The sequence below is a fragment of the Narcine bancroftii genome, chromosome 1, assembly GCF_036971445.1.
Source record: "Narcine bancroftii isolate sNarBan1 chromosome 1, sNarBan1.hap1, whole genome shotgun sequence".
NCBI classification, from domain to species: Eukaryota; Metazoa; Chordata; class Chondrichthyes; order Torpediniformes; family Narcinidae; genus Narcine; species Narcine bancroftii.
Genome location: NC_091469.1, coordinates 318,329,725 through 318,351,402, shown reverse-complemented (window position 1 = coordinate 318,351,402; position 21,678 = coordinate 318,329,725). Strand labels below are relative to the sequence as shown.

Sequence of the window (21,678 nt, the reverse complement as noted above, 5' to 3'; positions counted from 1 at the left end):
ATATGTCTAAACAAATAACAGATCAAATGAATCAAGGATTTATGGCAGTGAAAATGAAGATGCATACTTTATGTGAAGAAATGTCAAATATGAAGCAAGATAAGAATATAGTCAAAAGTGACATTAATAGATGTATAAAATCTCTTGATACTGTACAAGAAAATTTTAAGAAAATTGATACAGCTTTTTCTGAGTGTCAAAGTCAAGTGGAGCGTAATAGAGCAAAAATAGAAAAAGTGGAATGATCTTTCATACATTGGGGAATTCAAAAAAGAGACTTATTGAAGAAGATTGATTCTTTGGAAAATCAGAGTTGGAGAAATAATGTGAAGATAGTTGGTCTTCCAGAAGATACTATAAAATTCTTTAAACGCTGGATCCCAGAGGTTTTGGGTAAATATTTTTTTTTACTGAAGGTTTGGAGTTAGATAGGGCTGATAGAGGTCTGAGAAGAAAACAGTTTCCATGACGACCACCGAGAGCAGTTTTGATTCGTTGTTTAAAATACCAGGATAGACAAATGATTTTACATATGGGAGTACAAAAAGCAGGACAAAAATCAATCTCCATTAATGGTTCAAAATAGCAGAGTGTTCTTTTATGCTGATTTGAGTCAGGAAGTTATTCGTAGACGGTGAGAATTCAATACAGGTACTGCAATTTTGAAGGTTTTTTATGGAAACTTTCAATCTCAATATTTTGAAAATGATCATGATGCCTTAGTTTTTGCAAACTCTCTGCCGGAATTGAGAAGAAATTATTGTTCTTCGCCTTTGTCTCCTAAAAGAAGATTAAATAGAAATGGAAATGGCAGTGGAATTGGAAAAAATGGAAAGAAAGAAGAAATACAGAATCCTCTTGATATTGAAGATCCGGAGCAATTGTTGGGTGTGGAGTTACGGGGTTGAAGATATGGACTATATTTGAATGTGTTTATCTATATAATAAATATGTATCCAGCTGGAGGGATAGGATGACACTGAAAACTTTGTTAGTCACCTGCCACCAGTGGGTTTCCCACACCCAGTTTTTTAGGGTAATAGTGCCTTTGGGTGTGTTTTTTTCTGCATGTATTTTTTAAATTTTTGTTTTGATTATTTTTAAGAGGGTTTTTTTCCTCCTTTTTCTTATCTTTGAAGGATTATAAAGGGGAGCATTATTTTATAGAGTTTAATTTTTTAGTGTGTGTATTTACTAATAGTTAAAATTATGTCTAGATTGAATTTTGCAACTTTTAATGTTCAGGGGTTAAATAACCCAATAAAGAGAAAGAGAGTATTGGCATATATAAAAAAAGATGAAAATTGATATTGCTTTTTTACATGAAACACATTTGACTGAGAACGAACATTTGAAATTGAAGAGAGATTAGGTTGGTCAATTTTTTTATTCTTCTTTTAATTCTAAAGCAAAAGGAATAACGATTTTAATTCATATGAACTTACCATTTGAATTGGAATCTACTGAAGGGAATGCTGGTAGAGTTTTAAGAGTTAATTGTAAATTTTTTGCATAGTTTTGGACACTGTTTAATTTATATGTACCCATTACAGATAATGAGTGGTTTATTTCAAAGCTTTTTTCTTGTTAAATCAGGCTAATGAGAATATTTTAGTGGGTGGTGATTTTAATTGTGTTTTGGATCTTTTATTAGATATAAATCATTTGTCTATCCTGGTATTTTAAACAACGAATCAAAACTGCTCTCGGTGGTCGTCATGGAAACTGTTTTCTTCTCAGACCTCTATCAGATTTATATCTGATATAAAGAAGTCAAAGATGGCAATACAACTTAATGCATTAATGAAAGATTTAAATTTGATAGATATTTGGAAAAAAGTTACAGAGAAAGATTTTTCTTTTTATTCTTCAAGGCATGAATTCATTTTCCAGAATTGATTTATTTTTGGTATCAGCACACCTTCAGGGTAGGGTACTGCAAATTGAATATAAAAGTAGAGTTATATCAGATCATTCATTATTAATTTTCTCTTGTGAAAGTTCGGAGATAGTACATTCAACATATAGATGGAGGTTTAATGCAATGTTATTGAAAAAACCAGAGTTGGTTACTTTTGTTAAAGAGCAATTTTTTTTTTATTTTTGACTGAAAATGTTAATTCTGTAAAGAGTCATTTTATAGTATGAGATGCTTTAAAAGCTTATTTGAGGGGATAGATTATTACCTTTTCTACGAAAGTTAAGAAACAATATATGGCGGAAAGTTTACAGTTGGAAAATCAGTTGCTGAACTAGAGAAGGACTTTCAGAAAGATATAACAGAAGATTTAAAAAAATCCCTATTAACGAAGCTAAAATTTCACTATAATACTTTACAAACTTACCAGTTTGAGCGCTTAATTAATAGATTTAAACAACGTTATCATGAGTTCGGAGAAAGGGCTCACAAGGTACTTGCCTGACAATTGAAAGCTGAACAGGTGTCTCGGACTATTAATGCTGTTAAGAATAATTCAATAATAACTTATAAGCCTCAGGAAATTAATGACCAGTTTTATTCATTTTATCAAAAATTATATACTTCTGAGGGGAAACAGGAGAATGGTTCTATTGATTCTTATTTATCTAAATTAACATTACTGGTACTAGATGAGAAAGATATTCAGGAGTTGGAATCTCCATTTATGGATTTTGAAATTAAGGAAGCTATTCAGGTAATGCCTAATGGTAAGTCCCCAGGAAATGATGGGTTTCCTGTGGAATTTTATAAACTTTTTTATGATGAATTTTCTAATATATTTGGGGAAGTGTTAAATAAAGTTACTGAAGATCAGAAGTTACCGGAAATGTGTTCGAGTGCTTTAATAACTGTTATTCCAAAGAAAGTCAGAGATCCTTTACAGGTGTCTTTATATAGACCTATTTCTTTATTGAATGTAGACTATAAAATTATGGCAAAAGTATTGGCTAACAGACTTGGTAAATATTTACCTAAATTAATACATATTGATCAAATAGGTTTTATTAAAAATAGAAATGCCTTAGATAATATACTTCGATTGCTTACTTCGATCAATGTTTATCGGCAGCAACCTAATCATTAGATGCATTATAGTAGTTGCATTAGATGCTGAAAAAGCTTTTGATAGGGTTGAATGGGACATTTTATTTAAGGTATTAGAGAAATTAAATTTGGCCCTTTCTTTATTGGTTGGGTTAAGGCTTTATATATGAATCTGATTGCTGGGTGGTGACAAATGGACAGACGTATTTACCTTTTAAATTGACTTGATCAACTCATCAGGGCTGCCCATTGTCATCAGCCCTATTTGCATTGACTATAGAACCATTAGTACAGGCTATTAGACAAAATGAGGATATTAGAGGGATGAGGATTAAGTATGAAGAATATAAAATTAATCTATTTGCAGACGATGTGTTGATATATTGAACAGAGCCTGAGAGATCATTGAAACAGTTACAGGAGTGTTTATCGAAATTTGGAGAATTGTCGGGATATAAAGTTAATTGGGATAAAATTGAAATTTTACCAATTGGAGTAGAAGATTATTCTGAATTTTAAAATATTACAAAATTAAGATGGACGAATAAAATCAAATACTTAGGTGTGTTTGTGGACAATGATTATCAATCGTTATATCAATTAAATTATGTACATATATTGAGGTGGATTAAAGCAGATTTAATTAAATGGAAAGATCTTCCATTAACTTTAATTAGACCTGTTAATTGTATTAAGATGAATACCTTCCCTCGGATTCAATATTTATTTCAGTCAATGCCTTGTTTGCTTTACTATAGTTGGGACATAAAAAACCTTCCAAAGCTAAAGGGACACCAGGCACTGCTAATGTTGAAGAATGATTTATATCTCACTTATATTTTAATTCTTGTGCCTTGTATCTTAATGCCGATGCTTTTACTTTGAACACAAGATGGCTTACAAACCTTCAGTGTGACATAATATGGCTGAAAACAGTTAGACATCTGCAAATGTGACCTTGCAAACCTGCTTTGAGAATAGGCACTGACTGTTCAGATTCTGCAAGGACAGATGCAATGAAAAGCAAAGATAAAGTTAGCAGAACATCATTCTATTTTGCCTTTTGGTAAGTAAACACCAAAAAGCCAGGTGCCCGGGCTGGGAAGCCATTTTTTCACATATCGAATGGTGTAATGTTAAGAGTAAGGGTGGCTCTGCCCCTTACTCCTTTGAAATTGTAAAAATATAGAAGCAACCATCTGTATCTTTGAAGTGAGAGCTGAGACTTCAGGGAGATGTCTGCTCGAGACATCCCCTGATTGGTCATCCTCACTTCCCGTATATAAATTGAATGCTTATAATAAAACCTACCTGCTTTGAAGGGCTATTTTTGTTGTGTGTTCTCTTGCTGTCTGATTTCATTTCAGACATGCGGACTGACTTCCATACTCATGGTAAATCTTTGTCTGCCTTATGACAGACTAAAAGCAATTTTGTGTAATATTACAATTCTGTTTTATTACATGGCTATACGATCTACTCCTATACTCAATATTTTGATTTATAAAGGCCAAGATGCCAAGAGATTTCTTTACAACCCTGTCCACCTTCAGGGAATAATATACCTGTATTCCCAGATCTCTCTGCTTCTCTGCACCCCTTAGTGCCCCACCATTTACTGCATACATCCTTTCTTGGTTTGCCCTTCCAAAATGCATCACCTCACACTTGTCTGCACTAAACTCCATCTGCCATTTTTTGGACCATTCTCCTAGGGGGTCCAGATCCCTCTACAAGCTTTGAAAATCTTCCTCACTGTCAACAATGCCTCCAAGCTTAGTGTCATCAACAAATTTCATCACATTATCATCAAGAGAAGGCTTTATTGTACAAAGTAACTGAGTATAAAATCATGGCATGCTTGATCCAATGTTTTATGTGCTACAGAGGACAGATTATTTTGTGCTTATACTGCATGCAAAATTTACCCAAGAAAATTTATAGAATTGCTGTTTCAGAGAAAATGTATGTTTTAGTATAGAAAAATGTACAGAAAAATGTGTTCCATATTTTTGGTGGATTAATGGTTGTTATTTCACTTTTTGTAGGGTGAATATGGCCGCGACAACAATATCCAAGGACTAAAGGGTGTAAAAGGTGACGTAGGATTTGCGGTGAGCTAATGTATATCCTGTTTCACTGTATAATTCATAATTTGCCTGAAAAAGTTGGCAGTGTGTGATAGGATGGGGTGGGACCAATTCAGTAAATGGTGCAGTTAAAAACCATGTGCTTCCTTTTCTGACAAGGAGTCTTCATAAGTCGCCAGTTACTCTTATTCTAATATTGACTTTGCCTGACACAATTTTGAGCTTAATCAGTTTGTGATTTTTCTCATTGTTGACGAATGCATGAATAATTTGCTCCATAATTCACGTGGAACCTGTAGTGGAATTTGTTCATACAAGTATTCTCTAAATCAGTGGTTCTCCACCTTTTCCTTTACACTCACATCCCGCTTTAAGTAATTCCTATGCTATCGGTGCCCTGTGATTAGTAAGGCATTACTTAAAGTGGGATGTGGGTGGAAAGAAAAGGTTTGAAAACCACTGTTTTAATTGTACTTCATTGACTCATTATGTGCATGGTTTCATAACTCCAAAGGAAATGGGCCAATGACCATTTTTCTCAAGCAAAATATTTCAGTAACAATTGGGTCTAGAGCAGTGATTCTCAAACTTCCCACCCACATCCCACCTTAGCAATCCTTTGCTAATCTCTGAGCACCAATGACATAAGGATTACTTAAAGTGGGATGTGAGTGGAAAGAAGAGGGTGGTGAACCACTGATAATTAGCAAAAATCCATATGACAAACAACTAAAACTGTATGTTTGGAGACACTTGTGGCGTGCTGAGGTAGCAGTGAGCAAGCACAAACTCAGAAAAGACTGTACAACAGGCTTTATTCCAGTAAAAGTCTGAACACCAGTTCAAGCCTTGGTGGATCCCCATGTGAATGGCTCAGGTTTATATTCAGGTCGGCTGATTGACGGCCGGCCAGCTGGAGTCAGCCCCTTAGGTAAACTTCCTGCAGGTACAGAGATCACTCCCTGCAGTAGGCTGGTGGTCATATCACCACAGACACACGAGAAACTGCAGATGCTGGAATATGCATAATCTGCTGAATGAACTCAGCAGGTCTTAGCAATATCTGTGGGAGAAAAAGAATAGTCAGGGCTGTATGGTTGATTCCTCATGGCTTTGGGTGTGTTTTTAAAAGCATGAATATAACATGTTTTTTCTTACTTTTCCTTTCTCTTGTTTATTAAATCAATGTTTTTTCATACAATCAAACACCCAAGGAAAAGGCCCTTCAACCCATCACCTGCATGTCAGCCATGCTTACCTCTAAGTACTTATCCAGCAAGTTCCTTGGAGTCCACTAATGAGTGACCTACATCTCCTCACTTGTCAGGAAGGCAACTGCACTTCCTGAGAAGACTGAAGTGGGCAAAGCTACCACCCACCATTATGCCAACCTTCTATAGGAGCTCTATCGAGAGCGTCCTGGCCGGCTGCATCACAGTGGGGTACAGAGAAATGGATCAGAGGTCAATTCACAGAACATTAAGATGGGCAGAGAGGATCACTGGAGTCTTCTTCGCCTCTCCCCTACCAACCACAATGGTAGACAACTACATGCCGAGTACAAATATCATTTCAGATTTGCTCATTCACATAGTAAGTTGGAGAAACATTACATTAACTTTTGTTGAATTTAGCATGTTTAATCACTTAATAATGCTGACACATTGCATTAGTTCAAGTGACCTAAAAATGTTTTGCCGCTGATTTTCGTTTGTACTCTGCATCTGATGCCTCTCGTGACAGTGTCCAACAATAGTCGGCCAGTGCTGATGGATTCCAGTTGCCCTGTCTCCGCTTTTCCACAGTCGCAATGCCCTGGTGAAACCTTTCACAATGTCCATTACTGACGGCACCAAGACCAGCGGGGAAGACATCCCAGTGTGAATGCAGAAAATGAATTTTCAGTGAAATGCTGCACTTCATGGTTTTGAACGCTAGAAGCGTGTGAAAAATATGACAGGAAATCACAAGAATGGGTAATATCTTAAAAAATGTGGATGATAGTAACATTTTAAGGTGATTTCCATGATCAGCAGCTGAAAATCCTGTGCCAGTGTGACTATTTCAATCTGGAGGCATGCACCCCATCAGTGACCAGCCCCATCAATCACTGTTTGGATGACGTCACTGTGCCCAAGACCATCATAACTCGTTCCAGTCAGAAGCTATGGATACTGCAGAGGTCTGTGAGCTGCTCAGGAACTGAGACGCTGCCTTCGGAGCCGATGACCAGGTGGCCCGAGCTACTGCAAAAGCCAAGCTATCATCAGAGAAGCAAAATGTACATGTGCCCAGCCCATTCACAGCCACTTCCCGGACAGCAAGGTCACACGGCGGATGTGAAAGGGCACCCAAGACTTCACCAACCACAAGACCTCACCATCTGCCTGTGCTGGTGATGCCTTCCTCCCAGACACAGTGAACAAATTCATTGCGTGTTTTGAGACAGAAAAATGAGGTTGCGGCAAAGGAGACCACCCCACCTCCAAATGATCAGGTGGCCAACGTGAGCTTAGCAAGGTCAACTTGCGGAAATCTGCTGGACTGGATAACATTCCCAGCAGAGTGCTCAGGGGATGTGTGGCTCACCGACATCTTTACCATCTCCCTGAGAAGTGTCATGGTCCCAATGTCCTTCAAAGCAGCCACCATTTTCCCTCTGCTGAAGAAGTCGTCTGTGTCCTGCCTCAATGACTACCATCCCTTCGCACTCACATCCACTGTGATGAAGTGCTTCGAGAGGCTCATCATGGGGCACATCAAGCTCCTGCCGCCCCCATCACTAGACCCCCTGCAGTTCACATACAGACCCAACCGCTCTACGGATGATGCCATCATCACCACCCTCCGTCTAGCCCTCACCCACCTGCAAAAGAGAGCCTCTTTTGTATGTTCGACTGCTGTTTATTGACTTCAGCTCAATATTCAACATGATCCTATCTCAGTACCTGATAAAGGGGTTGAACCTGCTAGGTCTAAACACCTCCCTCTGCAATTTGATTCTCGACTTCCTGTCAGGGAGACCTCAGGCCATCCGGATCAGTGATAGCACTTCCAAGACCATCACACTGAGAACACCTCACCCCCCCCCCCCCCCACCCCAGGGCTGGGTGCTTCGTCCACTGCTGTTCACTCTGCTGACCCATGACTGTGTAGCTAAACACTGCTCGAACCACATCATCAAGTTCACTGACGAGATGACCGTGGTGGGCCTGATCAGTAAGAATGAGGCGTCAGCGATCAGAGATGAAGTGCAATCACTAACAGACTGGTGCAGAGCCAACAACCTGTATCTGAACGTTAATAAAACAAAAGAGATGGTTGTCAACTTCAGGAGGGTCTGGGGGGACCATGTTCTGCTGACCATTGACGCCTCCACGTTTGACGTTGTCAAGAGTATCAAGTTACTTGGAGACCTCTTAGCAGAGAATCTCACCCGGTCCCTTAACACCAACTCCATAACCAAGAAAGCCCAACAGCGGCTCTACTTCCAGCAAAGGCTGAGGGAAGTTCATCTCCCACCCTCCATCCTCGCTCCATTCTCCAGAGGATGTATCGAGAGCATCCTGTGCAACTGCATCCCCACCTGGTTTGGAAGCTGTACCACCTTGGACTCTTGGTGCAAGACCCTGCAGAGGATAGTGAAGTCAGCGGAAAAGATCTTTCTACCACGAAGGACCATCTACAACACTCAATGCAGGTGAAAGGCAATAAACATTGTGAAGGGATCCACACACCCCTCACGTAAACTGTTCTCCCTTCTGCCATCCGGTAGGAGGTACCATAGCACTCGGGCCCTTACATCCAGATTCAGCAATAGCTTTATTCCGCCAGGCCAGCAGACTCCTGGACTCCCAGAACAGATGTGGATAGTGTACCTTGGTACTGAGGACTCTTACAATATACATCTTACCATCTTTACTGCGTGAGTATGGTATGAACGAAAAATCAAGGTGACGACTTGACTTGACTTAAAAATCCATAAAATACACCCAAAAGTGTTCAGGAAGCAAAATCTTCATTGTCCAGTGCAATTTACTTTCTATGACCTGGCTCTTGAAACCAACCACCTTATCTTCCTCTGCTACCCACTTCAGGGATCCATCCTTTTGTCCATCAAGCTTGCTCTGTTCCTCAATATTCCTTCGATTCCAGTTTGTCCTCCTCTTCCCAAAACCCATCTGCTTGCTCATTCAAATTAAATCCCATCTGTCATCTCCATGCAAATTATCAGCTAATTCTGAAGCCAATGCTATTAACAATGCCACCAATTTTGGTGTCACCTACAAATTTACTATTCATACCTGCCTCGTTCACATCCAGTTCATTAATGGAAATAATGAAGAGTAAGGATCCCAGAGCCTGTCCCTGTGGTACACAACTGGTCACAAGCACCACCTGCCTCCATTTACTAAGCCAACTTTGGGTTGAATTTGCCAACTTGTCCTGGATCCCACGGCCCCTGACCTTTTCGACCAGCCTTCCGCGTGGACCTTAATGAAGTCCATCTAGATGGTATCTACCAGACTGCCATCATCATTAAATTTTATTACCTTTTTTTTTACTGTATCTTAGTGTCCTTTTATCTTTGCCATTCCTTAACTCAAACCATAAGGATTTGACCTCTTTTGATCCCATGTCCCTTCCTTTCAATAATTTGATCTTGTTGTTTCCCAGCAAAGACACGCCACCCCCTCTACCTCCCTGCCTACCCTTCCGATACACTGTGCAGCCTTGGATGTTCATCTCCGAATGACACCCATCCTTTAGTCATGACTCAGTGTTGGGCACACAGCATTGTACCCTCCCACCTGTTGCTGTTCAGCAAGATCATCCACCTGGTTTCTATTACTGCAGGCATTTAAGTATAAAACCTTCAGACAAGTTATTGAATGCACTGTCTCTGTCATCCCTCCAGCTATTATTTTGTCTCATCACCTGCCTGTCATCCTTGCTGCACCCGATCTTTACTTTACTGCCATTTCCCCCTTCTTCAGCCCCAGCATCCTGGCTCCCTGCCAAATTAGTTTAAACCCTCCCAAACAGCTATATTAAACTTTCCCGCCAGGATATTGGTCCCTTCTGGGTTCAGGAATAACCCATCCTTTTCGTACAGGTCGTACCTTCCCCAAAAGAGAACCCAAGGATCTGAAACCTTGCCACCCTGCACCAATTTCTCAGCCACGCATTTATCTACCTGATCTTTCCATTTGCGGCACCTCACCTCTGTGTGTGATCTGGTATCGGAGGTATTGTCATCCTTTACTGTCAATGCCGATACTACAATCTTTTAACTGGGGTCGGAGTTTAACTACAATGCATGTTAACATCAATAGCAATCAAAGCAATGGCAGATATACAGATTTTTAACATTTGTGTGACTGAGTAGAAGTTGAAGTGAAAACATTTTTTTGTTCCTCTATAACTCAACATTGATTGTCACTGGTGTGCAAAGGCACAGAGTAGAGTGACAGGAGATATTGCCAACAATGCTTGCATTTGGGTTTCAGCAGGACCCCTCCACTCTACACCTCACCAGAGCCTTGGTCTGATAAACAGAGGTGAAAATGACAGTCCTTATAACCAGATAACAATTGCAGCATGGAAACAGGCCATCTCGGCCCTTCTAGTTCGCACTGAACCAAGTCCTATCCTCCAGTCCCACCCTTGTCCATAACTCTCCATTCCCCTCCCATCCATAAGCCTATCCAATTTTTCCTTAAATGATGGCCAAGTTTGAGATCAAGGCGCCATGGTAAAAGTGAATGTCATTGGCCATTGAAAGGACAATGCTCATGTGGAGGAATCATACCCCACCAACATTTGTGGTTGTCTGAGGTCATTCATTCAAGCCCTTCACAGCAAGAGTTCCACCAAGCAGGCTCCCCATCTTCAGCTGCTTCAACAATAACCAGAATTGGGGAGAGCATCTCCTGTTGAGAAGAAGAAGCAGAGGAGATGACCTAACAGGATGGTGACCACGGCAACAGACCAGCGAGGGGCTCAGCAGCTGAGGGACCGGTGCGGGTTGAGGTTGGTGAACCCGCATGGGCTGCCGGGGACTGGCCTCACGGGAACTGAGTATCAGAATCGGGATTCGAGAGGGTGCCGAGTGGTCCAGAAGGGCCTCGGGCGGTGGAGCTTCATGATCACGTCAGAGGTATGGAGCTCAGGTTGCCAGAGAATCGAATAGGAGCCTGTGCGGCTGGAGACAAATTCATGGACATTCAGTGTCTCTGAAGGGGCTCTCTTTTGCTTCTGTTCTTCTCTGTAAAGGGCGCAAGGCAATAGTAATAGTGACTCTTTATCTGCCTACGGCAATTTCATGTGATGTTACATGACAATAAAAATGACTGTTCTGGATGGTAATGTTTGAGATCAAGGCAAAATTGCATATCAATGGCCTTTGAACAGACAACACTAGCATGGAGAAGTCCTACCTCACCAAAGGAAAATGTTTATGGTTATCTGAGGTCAACCATCCCAGCCCAGTTCATCACACAAATAGTTCCTTCAAGCAATATCCCAGAGATGGCCATCTTCAGCCCCTTCACCAATGACCTTCCACCCCCTCGTAAGGTCAAAAGTGTAGCTGCTTTCCAATGAAAATTAAACCGTCCATACTTCAATCCAGCAAAGTTCAAGCCCGAGCAAAGAAGTGGCAACCCAGCCAGGGTAACCCGTTTAACTGGCATCTCGTCAAACACTGAGGCATCAGTGACTGCTGTGCATCCAGTCGACAGTTATCTGCCCAGGTAACTCCAAAAACACCTCTGGAATCTGTGAATTCTGCCACTGGCTTTGAGTGAGTGCTCTCAGCAGTTAACAAAGAAATCTGTTTTTAAATCTCTCTCAGAAGTACAATTCACAAGAGAAGATGTATTTATTGCAGAAATCCACAAAGATCATTATTTACAAATGATATAATTGTAGTATTTTATAACTTTGTTTTAATGGCACGCTTCCTGGTCTCCACTTTTAAAAATCTAATCTTTGGCATTCATTGAAAGTACATGAAATCTCTCAGTACTCTCCAGAGAAGCGCAAGATCAGTTTCAAACTTCCTGTTCTTGTCCAATTAAGAAAGTACTTTAACTTAAAAACAACTTCTCTCTTCCATCAAAAATTATACCGATTTTATTTTCCCATGGTTTGCAGTTATATATTTTGTTTATTCACTTGAAAGTTAGTGCATTGTATGAATATTAAAGTCACACTTCAGGATCACAGGAAGTACAACAATCCAATAGAATTAAAGTCTAATTTTTATATACAAAAAGGTAGACTCTGACTTACAATGGGTTTCGGTTCCAGGACGTTCATCGGAAGACGAAAATATCGTAAGTCGGGGTCTATCTGTTTAGCTCAAAAATAAACATGCTGTGACAGTCTTCTCGTGCATTCCTGGAATAAGCCACAAATAATCAGAATTACGGGTAATACTCTCCAGGCAAAAAAAAAATAAGCAGTGGAAATAACAGGAACCAATCTTTATGCAAGTGTAGAAACAATTATTAAATGAATTGAATCTTCAGACACAGGACGGCCATGGGGTCAGGAGCTTGGATGCGCAGGCTCCCGGCAGGAGCAAGGTCGTCGGCAGGAGTGGGGACCTCAGGCTCCTGGCAGGAGTGGGGACTTCGGGCTCCCAGCAAGAGCGGGGTTGTTGGGCTCCCAGCAGGAGTGGGGACTTTGGGCTCCTGGCAAGAGCAGGGTTGTCGGGCTCCCAGCAGGAGCAGGGACATCGGGCTCCCGTCATCAGCATCACCTTGCAGCCTACGTCTGGGAGAGTACGCGTGCGCCCTGGGCACTCTCGCTCTGTTTCCCTCCCAGCGATGGCAATCAGCACGGAAATGATGACGTGGGGGGGGGGTGGTGGTGGCAATCTGCGTGCACTGATTGAATGGAACCATTTCCTGCAGAGGGAGAAGCAACCTCGTAGGTACAGGTCAACCCCAAAAATGAATTCTGATCGTCGTTACTTCACAATATTGCAAGTCGGATCATCGTAAGTCAGGATCTATCTATAATTGCTGTAAATGTATAAAGCATTAATTAGTGGGCAACAAAATGGCAGGTGGAATTAAATGCAGACAAGAGTGAGGTGTTGCATTTTGGAAGGACAAATAAGATTGGATACACACAGTAAACAATAGGCCATTGAGGAGTGCAGTAGAACAGAGGAACAGATCCATTGTTCCCCGAAAATGGTGTCACAAATGAATAGGGTCATAAGGAGAGCTTTTGGCATATTGGCCTTCATAAATCAAAGTATTGAGTACAGGAGTTGGGACGTTATGGTAAAGTTGTATAAGACATTGGTGAGGCCAGATTTAGAGTGTCATGTGCAGTTTTGGTCACTGAACTATAGGAAAGATATCAGTAAGATTGAAAGGGTGCAGAGAAGATTGACTCGGATGTTGCCCGGACTTCAGGAACGGAGTTCCAGGGAAAGGTGAAACAGGTGGTGTTGCTCCCTGGAGGGGGATTGGATAATGTATACCGAATTATGGTGGGTACAGATAGAATGAATACAAGGAAGTTTTTTCCCCACTGAGGGGAGGTGAGATACAAACCAGAGGACATGGATTAAGGGTGAAAGGGGGAACATTAGGGTGACAGAGTGGAAGGGCCAAATAGCCTGTTTCCTTTGCTGTAATGCTCCATCATTCTATGGTTCTATAATTTTCAAATGACTAGAGAATGTTTTTTCTGTGAATTAGCAATTAAACTTCTTCCCCACCCTCCAACCCCCCCTCCCACAGGGTGATCCGGGAGACGATGGTGTTCCAGGAAAACGTGGTGGATCAGGAAATCGGGTAAGGAACGTTTTTTTATCAGACTGCAATTAATGCAGTTCTTAATTCCAATCGTAACCCTTCACATTTTCTCTGCATTAATCCTGGACATGTGGTTGGGAATCGCTTGGTAATGGAGTGCAGGTTTGTCACTGAAGAGTTAAGTTAATTCCATGGTATCTTCGTGGCACATCCATAGACATGGTAAGTTTGCAGGCATGTGGAGAGCTGCTCATCATATAAATTGAGGTAATAACATTCAGCACCTAATTTCTGATGGCTCGTGACAATGGGGGAAGAGAAACACGGACAGAAATCATCACAGAATTGTGACTCAGACTAAGATCATTTGGCCCATTGATTTGATGCCAGCTTCCTGGGTGGTCCCGTCCCTGCAAATAATCTTTCTTCAGATGCACACCCCATTCCCTTTTGGAGGCCCTTCAATGAGTCTGTCTGCAACTTCCTTGGAGGGAGACTGTCCCAAATTATTCCTAACAGAAAAAAAAGGTTTACTTCACTTCCAATTTCCTGATCCTCACACCATTTATTTTTAACCTTTATTTTCCCTGACTACAATTGCCATCATCTTATACGTCTCCATTAAACCTGCTGCCGGCTTCTCTCTTTTTTTTAAACTTTATTTAAAATTTTATGACATGAATAAAATAAAAAATACATTTAAAGAAATAATAAAAAATAAGATAATAAAAATTAGAATACTACATCATTAAACTACACAAATTAACCCCCCCAATAATTATAACATAACATTAATCATCTAATTTAAAATTAATCCAACCCTCCCCCCCAAAATAAAGAGTGAAGAATTAATTAACAATGTTGTAAATAAAATAGAAAAAACCCCACTTACAAAAAAAGGATAAAACTTAACAAAAAAAAATTACTAACAACAAAAAAAATATCAATACTAAAATAATACCCTTAAACATATATTTAAATCAAACATAATTCATGTATTTAACAAATGAAATCCACTTTAAAACTAAATTCAAATATTAAAATCATATATCAACCACATATCTGTTATACAAAAAATCATAAATACAGAATTTCCATTAATACCAAGTTTCCTTTATAATTCATCGAGAGAACAAAAACATCCCTTAGAAAAACAATCAGATAAACTTTTTATTTGCCGGCTTCTCTCTGCTCCAGCTTCTCACATCCACGATGGTGGACTTCGGTGACCTTGGAAGATCCTCCAGACAGTTCACTGAACTGGCGAAGAAGTTAAACAACAGGACCTCCGATGCAGTGATTGCCAATGCCCTATGTGGTCGTGAGATGAGGGAAAGGGAAATAAAGGAGTTTAATGTTTGATTGAGGAAATATTGCAGAGCAGAGGATTTTCTAAACCAAGGCCATCGGAGCCTTCTCTCGGGCAACACATCAATGTGCAAAATTGGGATCAATGGCCTCACAAGAAGATTACCTAACACTGTTGGACATTTTCAGCAGGGGTGGACCTCTGGAAAGAGAAAATGGTGCAAAATCCTTGGGGAAGTATGCGCCACTCATGTGAAGGATGGGCCTCAAATCTGACGTGTTGCAAACCAAAGTAATGGTTATGTCCCATTTGGAGAAAGGCTTAACACCATAATTTAGAGAGAGTGTAAGGTACTGAGACAATGCAGAAAAGATTTAGTAAATTCAGCAGTAGGAATGAAGTTTAAGGGGCAGCCTGGCGAAATCTGTATTCTCCGTAAAGCGGGGAAAAGAATTGATGATGAGATCGAGTCATGAAAGGTTTTAATAAAGTAAGGAGTGGGTATTCCAAGTGGGGACCAAGAATGCCATCCTTTGGACTTGAGGATGAAGGCCTCACCGTCAGTATTTTAGTTGTGAGGCAACCCTGTTCAGGCAGAATCCAGAAGAGGCAACTCGGGACCAATATTTCTGACTGGAATGGATGGCCCTGCATTGGTGTTCTGGGTCCTTTCACGCTGTTTCTGGCATTCTCCTTGTTTTGTTTCTGCTTGCTATTTTCTGGCTTCATATTGCTGTCTTCCTTGCAACAGCCCATAGCCTTCTGTGAGTTGGTGCCAACTTAGCGCTCGATGATCCTCATCCTTGTGGTGTTCTTGAAGATGACCTAGTTTTCATCTATAAGATTTCCTTCTTGATAGAGACCTTTCAGCCAGCTGAGTCTACGCCAGCTCACTAATTTTCTATGCAACCTATTCTTTCCACATTTCCTTTAATTTCCCACTGTGCTCCAAAGCTGTCGTGGATCAGAAAAAAGAACTTAGAGACTGGGTGGTTATCTGATGGTTTGTCTCCCTTCCAGTTACAACACACCACAATGTCTTGAAATGTGTCACCTCAATTGAGGTACACTGCTTTCAAGAACAGTATTTTCAGACTGTATATTGTCGAGAATTGTGAGAGCTTTCAGAACACTGATCAGAAATGCTAAGCTGAAACAATATCAATGTTGGGAAAACATCACACAAGGAAGCCTAGCAAAACTGCTCTGTGAATCTCACAGCTGAAGTTCTGCTTTTTAGCATGACCTTGGCAAACAGTGTAAGGTTGAACACAATATTTGTAATTCTAAAATAATCCCTGGAGTAATTTAAATGTCTTCATGCCTTCTAACTTTATAACTTTGTTTAATGAGGCCATTTGCAATTTCAAATAAACATCTGTAATTTAATAGCTTTTCATTCATTTGTTACTCTCTCACACACACACACACACACACACACACACACACACACACACACACACACACACACACACACACACACACACTCTCCCTCCCCTCCACTCTCACACACACACACACACTCTCTCTCTCTCTCTCTCTCTCTCTCTCTCTCTCTCTCTCAGCTTCTTGCACTAATGATAAGTATAAATTCTGCCTGGCTGATGTGATGCATGTACTCTGACAATAAATCTGAACTTTGAACTGTTTCTTTGAACTTTGTCTATCTGTCTGCTTTCTCTCTTTCTCGCTCTCTCCCTCTTAATTGTATGAATGTTGAACCAGTCTTTTTGAAGTTAAATTTGATGGAATTTTAATTTTTAATGACTCTCTTCTAATCTATCACCACCCATGAGCCTTTCAATAGATTTCTCTAGTCCAATACCAGGCTCCATAAACACCCATTTCTTGTGCAAGAAATTCTTTGCCTCTTCATGCCCTAAAAAGGTTGAACCCAAGTCAAATACTCAACTGAAATACAAAACATGAAGTGTGGTGCACTTTGATGATGGTAAATTAGCGGCACAATCTTATGAAGGGCAACCTAAGTTCCAAATGTAGATCAAGTGACATAACATTAACGTGTAACTTTTTATTTGTTTTAGGGTCTCCCTGGACACAGAGGCCCATCTGGGAAAGAAGTGAGTTTGATTTTTTTTTTGGTCATTTAAATTATTCTCACTGGATTATATTATTTCAAAACATATCGCACTATCTTGAAAAGTCGGATTTTTGGGCAACACGTCAAACGGACTGCAGTCAACTTACCCAATCCTACACATTCCTACCTTCCAATGTAATTAACAAAAATAATGGGAATATTGCCTGCTGAGAAAGTGAGATTAAACAATGAAGTTCTAACTCACACATGTGCTTTTCAAATTTATCTTTGTCAGTTCTGTCCCATTGCTCAGTTGCACCATCTGTGCTAAGTGTCATTTTGGCAAAGTTTACTCATCCAGCCAGCTGGTGCCTGAATTAGAACTGTTTGTAACGAGGCAAATTCATACTTACTTTCACAGGATGAAGCTGACGAAGCCATCAGTCAATATTCAATATAATTGCTCCTTTTCCCTGAAGTGGACCAACTCTGAATATCGACCACTTTGAGTCTGGAGAAAAAGAATCTCAGAGTTGAATGTGATGTCATGCATGTGTTCAAACCTCTGACGATAAATGTGAACTTTACACATAAGCTAGGTTTCCATCCCTGCATTGAACTGGGATTCACTAGTAGGATGTTTTGCTGATGGACAGCCCTGCCTCCCAGCTCTGCATATAACCCTGGTTTCCCGCCTAAGCCCAGAACCCTTCTGAAGATGACTGTTGAACCCTACCCTTAGTTATGAGCTAATAAAAGTATTTGTTCTCCCTCCAGTCATGAGAGAATTTATTCACGCTACAACCCTTGAATGATATTTGTGTTGTTTTCATCATAAGCCTTCATTGTAGTTTGGTATTCCAGATTAATCAATCCAAATTTAAATAGTCCAGTTGTCATACAAATTGAAATCTCCAGGATCTAATGTTATTTTGTATGAAAAGATCACAAACTTGATAATGTTATTTGAGGAAGGAACTAGACAGGGCAGGAGACATTGTCCATGTGGATGTTACTAAGACATTTGGAAAGGTCTTGCCTGGTAGGCTGGTCTGGAAAGTTAAGGCACATGGAATCCATGGTGAGCCAGCTCATTGAATCCGAAATGGAGTTAGTGCTTTGAGGCAGAGGACAGGAGTGAAAGGATTCCACAGCAGGATATAGATCAGCTGAAACTTGAGCAAAGCAGTGACAGGTGAAATGTAATCCCGATAAGGTCGAGGTGGTGCATTTTGGGAAGTCTAATACATGTCTAGAAAATTATCAGGTGCCAAGGAGATGAACAGAGGGAAATGAAGAAATATTAAATTATTTGGATAGTGAGGAAAGATAGTCAACAAGGGTTTGTGCATGGTAGGTCATGTTTAACCAAATGTCATTAGATATGGGGATAGTGTCGGAGGATTGGCACATTGCGCATGTGGTTCCGTTATTTAAAAAGGGTTCAAGGAGGAAGCCTGGCAACTATCGGCCTGTAAGTTTGACGTCTGTGGTAGGTAAATTAATGGAGAAAATTCTTAGAGATAGTACTTATAAACATCTGGATAGACAGGGTCTGATCAGGAGCACTCAACATGGATTTGTGGGAGGAAGGTCATGTTTGACCAATCTGATTGAATTTTTTGAAGAGGTGACTAGGAATGTGGATGAGGGTAGCGCAGTGGATGTTGTCTATATGGACTTCAGTAAGGCCTTCAATAAGGTACCACATGGAAGGTTAGTTAGGAAGGTGCAGTCTTTAGGTATAAATTTTGAGATAGTCAAGTGGATTGAACATTGGCTGAAAGGGAGAGGCCAGAGAGTGGTAGTGGATAATTGTCTGTCAGGTTGGAGGCCGGTGACCAGTGGTGTGCCTCAAGGATCTGTATTGGGCCCATTGTTGTTCGTTATATACATTAATGATCTAGATGATAGGGTGGTGAATTGGATTAGTAAATATGCAGACGATACTAAGATAGGTGGAATAGTGGATAATGAAGAAGGTTTTCAAGGATTGCAGAGGGATTTGGGCTGCTTAGAAAAGTGGGCTGAAAAATGGCAGATGGAATTTAATGCTGATAAGTGTGAGGTGCTTCATTTTGGTAAGAAGAATCAGAATAGGACATACGTGGTAAATGGGAGAGCATTGATGAATACAGAAGAGCAGAAAGATTTAGGAGTAACGGTACATCGTTCCCTGAAGGTAGAAACTCACGTGAATAGGGTGGTGAAGAAGGTTTTTAGTATGCTGGCCTTTATCAATCATTGCATGGAATATAGGAGTTGGGAGGTGATGTTGAGATTGTATAAGACATTGGTGCGGCCTAATTTGGAGTTCTGTGTGCAGTTCTGGTCGCCTAATTATAGGAAGGATATAAACAGAGTGGAGAGAGTGCAGAGAAGGTTTACCAGAATGTTACCTGGGTTTAAGCATCTAGAGTATAGGGAGAGATTGGACAGATTAGGTCTTTATTCTTTGGAGCGTAGAAGGTTGAGAGGGGATTTGATAGAAGTATTTAAGATTATGAAAGGGATAGACAGAGTGGATGTGGATAGACTATTTCCGTTAAGAGGAGGAAAGATTAAAACAAGAGGACATGAGTTAAGAATTAAGGGGCAGAGGTTTAGAGGTAACATGAGGGGGTACTTCTTTACTCAGAGAGTGGTAACCGTGTGGAATGAGCTTCCGGGAGAAATAGTGGCGGCGGAGTCAATTGTATTATTTAAGAAAAGGTTGGACAGGTATATGGATGAGAAGAAGATGGAGGGTTATGGGCATTGTGCAGGGAGGTGGACTAGAAAGGGGTGTTTGGTTCGGTGCGGACTAGAAGGGCCTAATGGCCTGTTTCCGTGCTGTAATTGTTATGTTATGTTATGTTATAATTTTATAGAGTTTTTGAGGAGGTTACTGTCACATTTGTGGCCCGAAATGTGAAGTTAATAAAACATCAAACACAAGTTTTATCAGGTAAACTTCTCAGGATCTTTATTTTCCAGTTTCCTTTGTTCTCCTGCTTGTGCTCTTATCTCTCTCTCATACCACGTGACTTCCGGTACATCTCATACATATTCATTATCATGACATCCCTCCTTTAATCAGAAATAAACTTTACCTTCACTTACCAATATCCCTCGGAAACCTACAAACATCGTAACTAATGGTAATACTATAACTCAACTACATAAAGTTTGCTTCCTACAGCACTCATACATGCACTTTATGATATAAGATTAAAATACTGTCCCAAAGTTCTTATTAAAACTATGGCACAAAGTCTTCGTATCGTTTGGGCGCTTTCCGGTTTCGTTTCGGCCTGCCTGCGATATTGTCGTTGCTTCTCAGTTGTTCACTCTCAGCGTCGGAAATACTGCTCGCCACGGCTTCGGGTGTTTCTGGCGCTCTAGTCACTTCATCAGGAGTGCTGGTAACTGCCTCTGGAACATCGTCAGGTCTCTCAGTTTCAGTATCTCGTATTGGCCTTTCAACCTCTTCGCTCGATGTATCTCTGGACTGGTACCTCTTTACACCTGATACAATTCTCTTATACAGGACTCCAGTCGGAGACTTGACTGTCACCATACTGCCACTTCTGGATACGACAGTATAGGGTTGATGGTAATAAGGTGTGTCTAGCTTACCACCAGTTTCATGCCTCACTAGAACATTATCTCCTGGCATGATGTCTGAGTACTTGGCTCCACGTTTCGAATCTGTGTACAGCTTTGCTGCACCTTTCTTTTCAGCATCGTGGTCCCTCATCTCCTGGTCGTCTCGGATTTCCTTTATTTCTGGCATTTTTGTGCAGATTTTTCTCACAAAAAATGCTTCTGCAGGACTTTTTCCAGTGGTTGCATGAGGTGTTGCTTGATAGACAGCCACATAAGATAGCAATGCTTCTCGCCAATTTTGTCCTTCTGCGTGTGCAATCCTCAATCGTTTTTCAATGGATTGATTTTGTCTCTCTACTTCCCCGTTGGCTTGCGGCCATTTCGGAGTTACTTTATGATGGTGGATACCTGTGGTCCTCATGTATTCCGCAAATGTCTCTGAAATGAATTGTGGACCATTGTCAGAGTATAATGTAACAGGTAATCCATATCTTGCGAATATCTCTGCTAATGCTTGTATTGTTTTTTCAGTGGTTGTGGACTTCAACACCACGTACTCATAGTATCTGCTGTAGTAATCTATCACTACGATAATTGATTCACCCGTTGGTAAAGGTCCTAGAAAATCAACAGCTACGTCGATCCATGGTCCTGTCGGGAGTTGCGTACTCCGGATCGGTTCTGGCGGATTATTCCTACTTGTGATTTGACATCCGTGACAAGTTTTAACAAATTTCTCTGCGTCTTTATCACAACCTGGCCACCATACCTTGGTTCTGAGGTTTTGCTTGGTACCAACAATACCTAGGTGTCCTTCATGCGCTAAGGATACGATCTTCGGTCTC

The 21,678-nt window shown here is 40.6% G+C and overlaps 1 protein-coding gene across 1 annotated transcript in view; it reads left to right on the top strand.

Annotated features, from left to right (window-relative positions):
* The window catches only part of LOC138747501 (collagen alpha-6(VI) chain-like), a 151,849-nt gene that overhangs the window by 55,210 nt on the left and 74,961 nt on the right, over positions 1 to 21,678 (top strand). Inside the window, exons 14-16 of the mRNA XM_069906770.1 lie at positions 5,074 to 5,139; positions 13,881 to 13,934; positions 17,250 to 17,285. Of these exons, the coding sequence (XP_069762871.1) occupies positions 5,074 to 5,139; positions 13,881 to 13,934; positions 17,250 to 17,285 (156 nt within the window). The remainder of the gene's footprint in view (positions 1 to 5,073; positions 5,140 to 13,880; positions 13,935 to 17,249; positions 17,286 to 21,678) is intronic.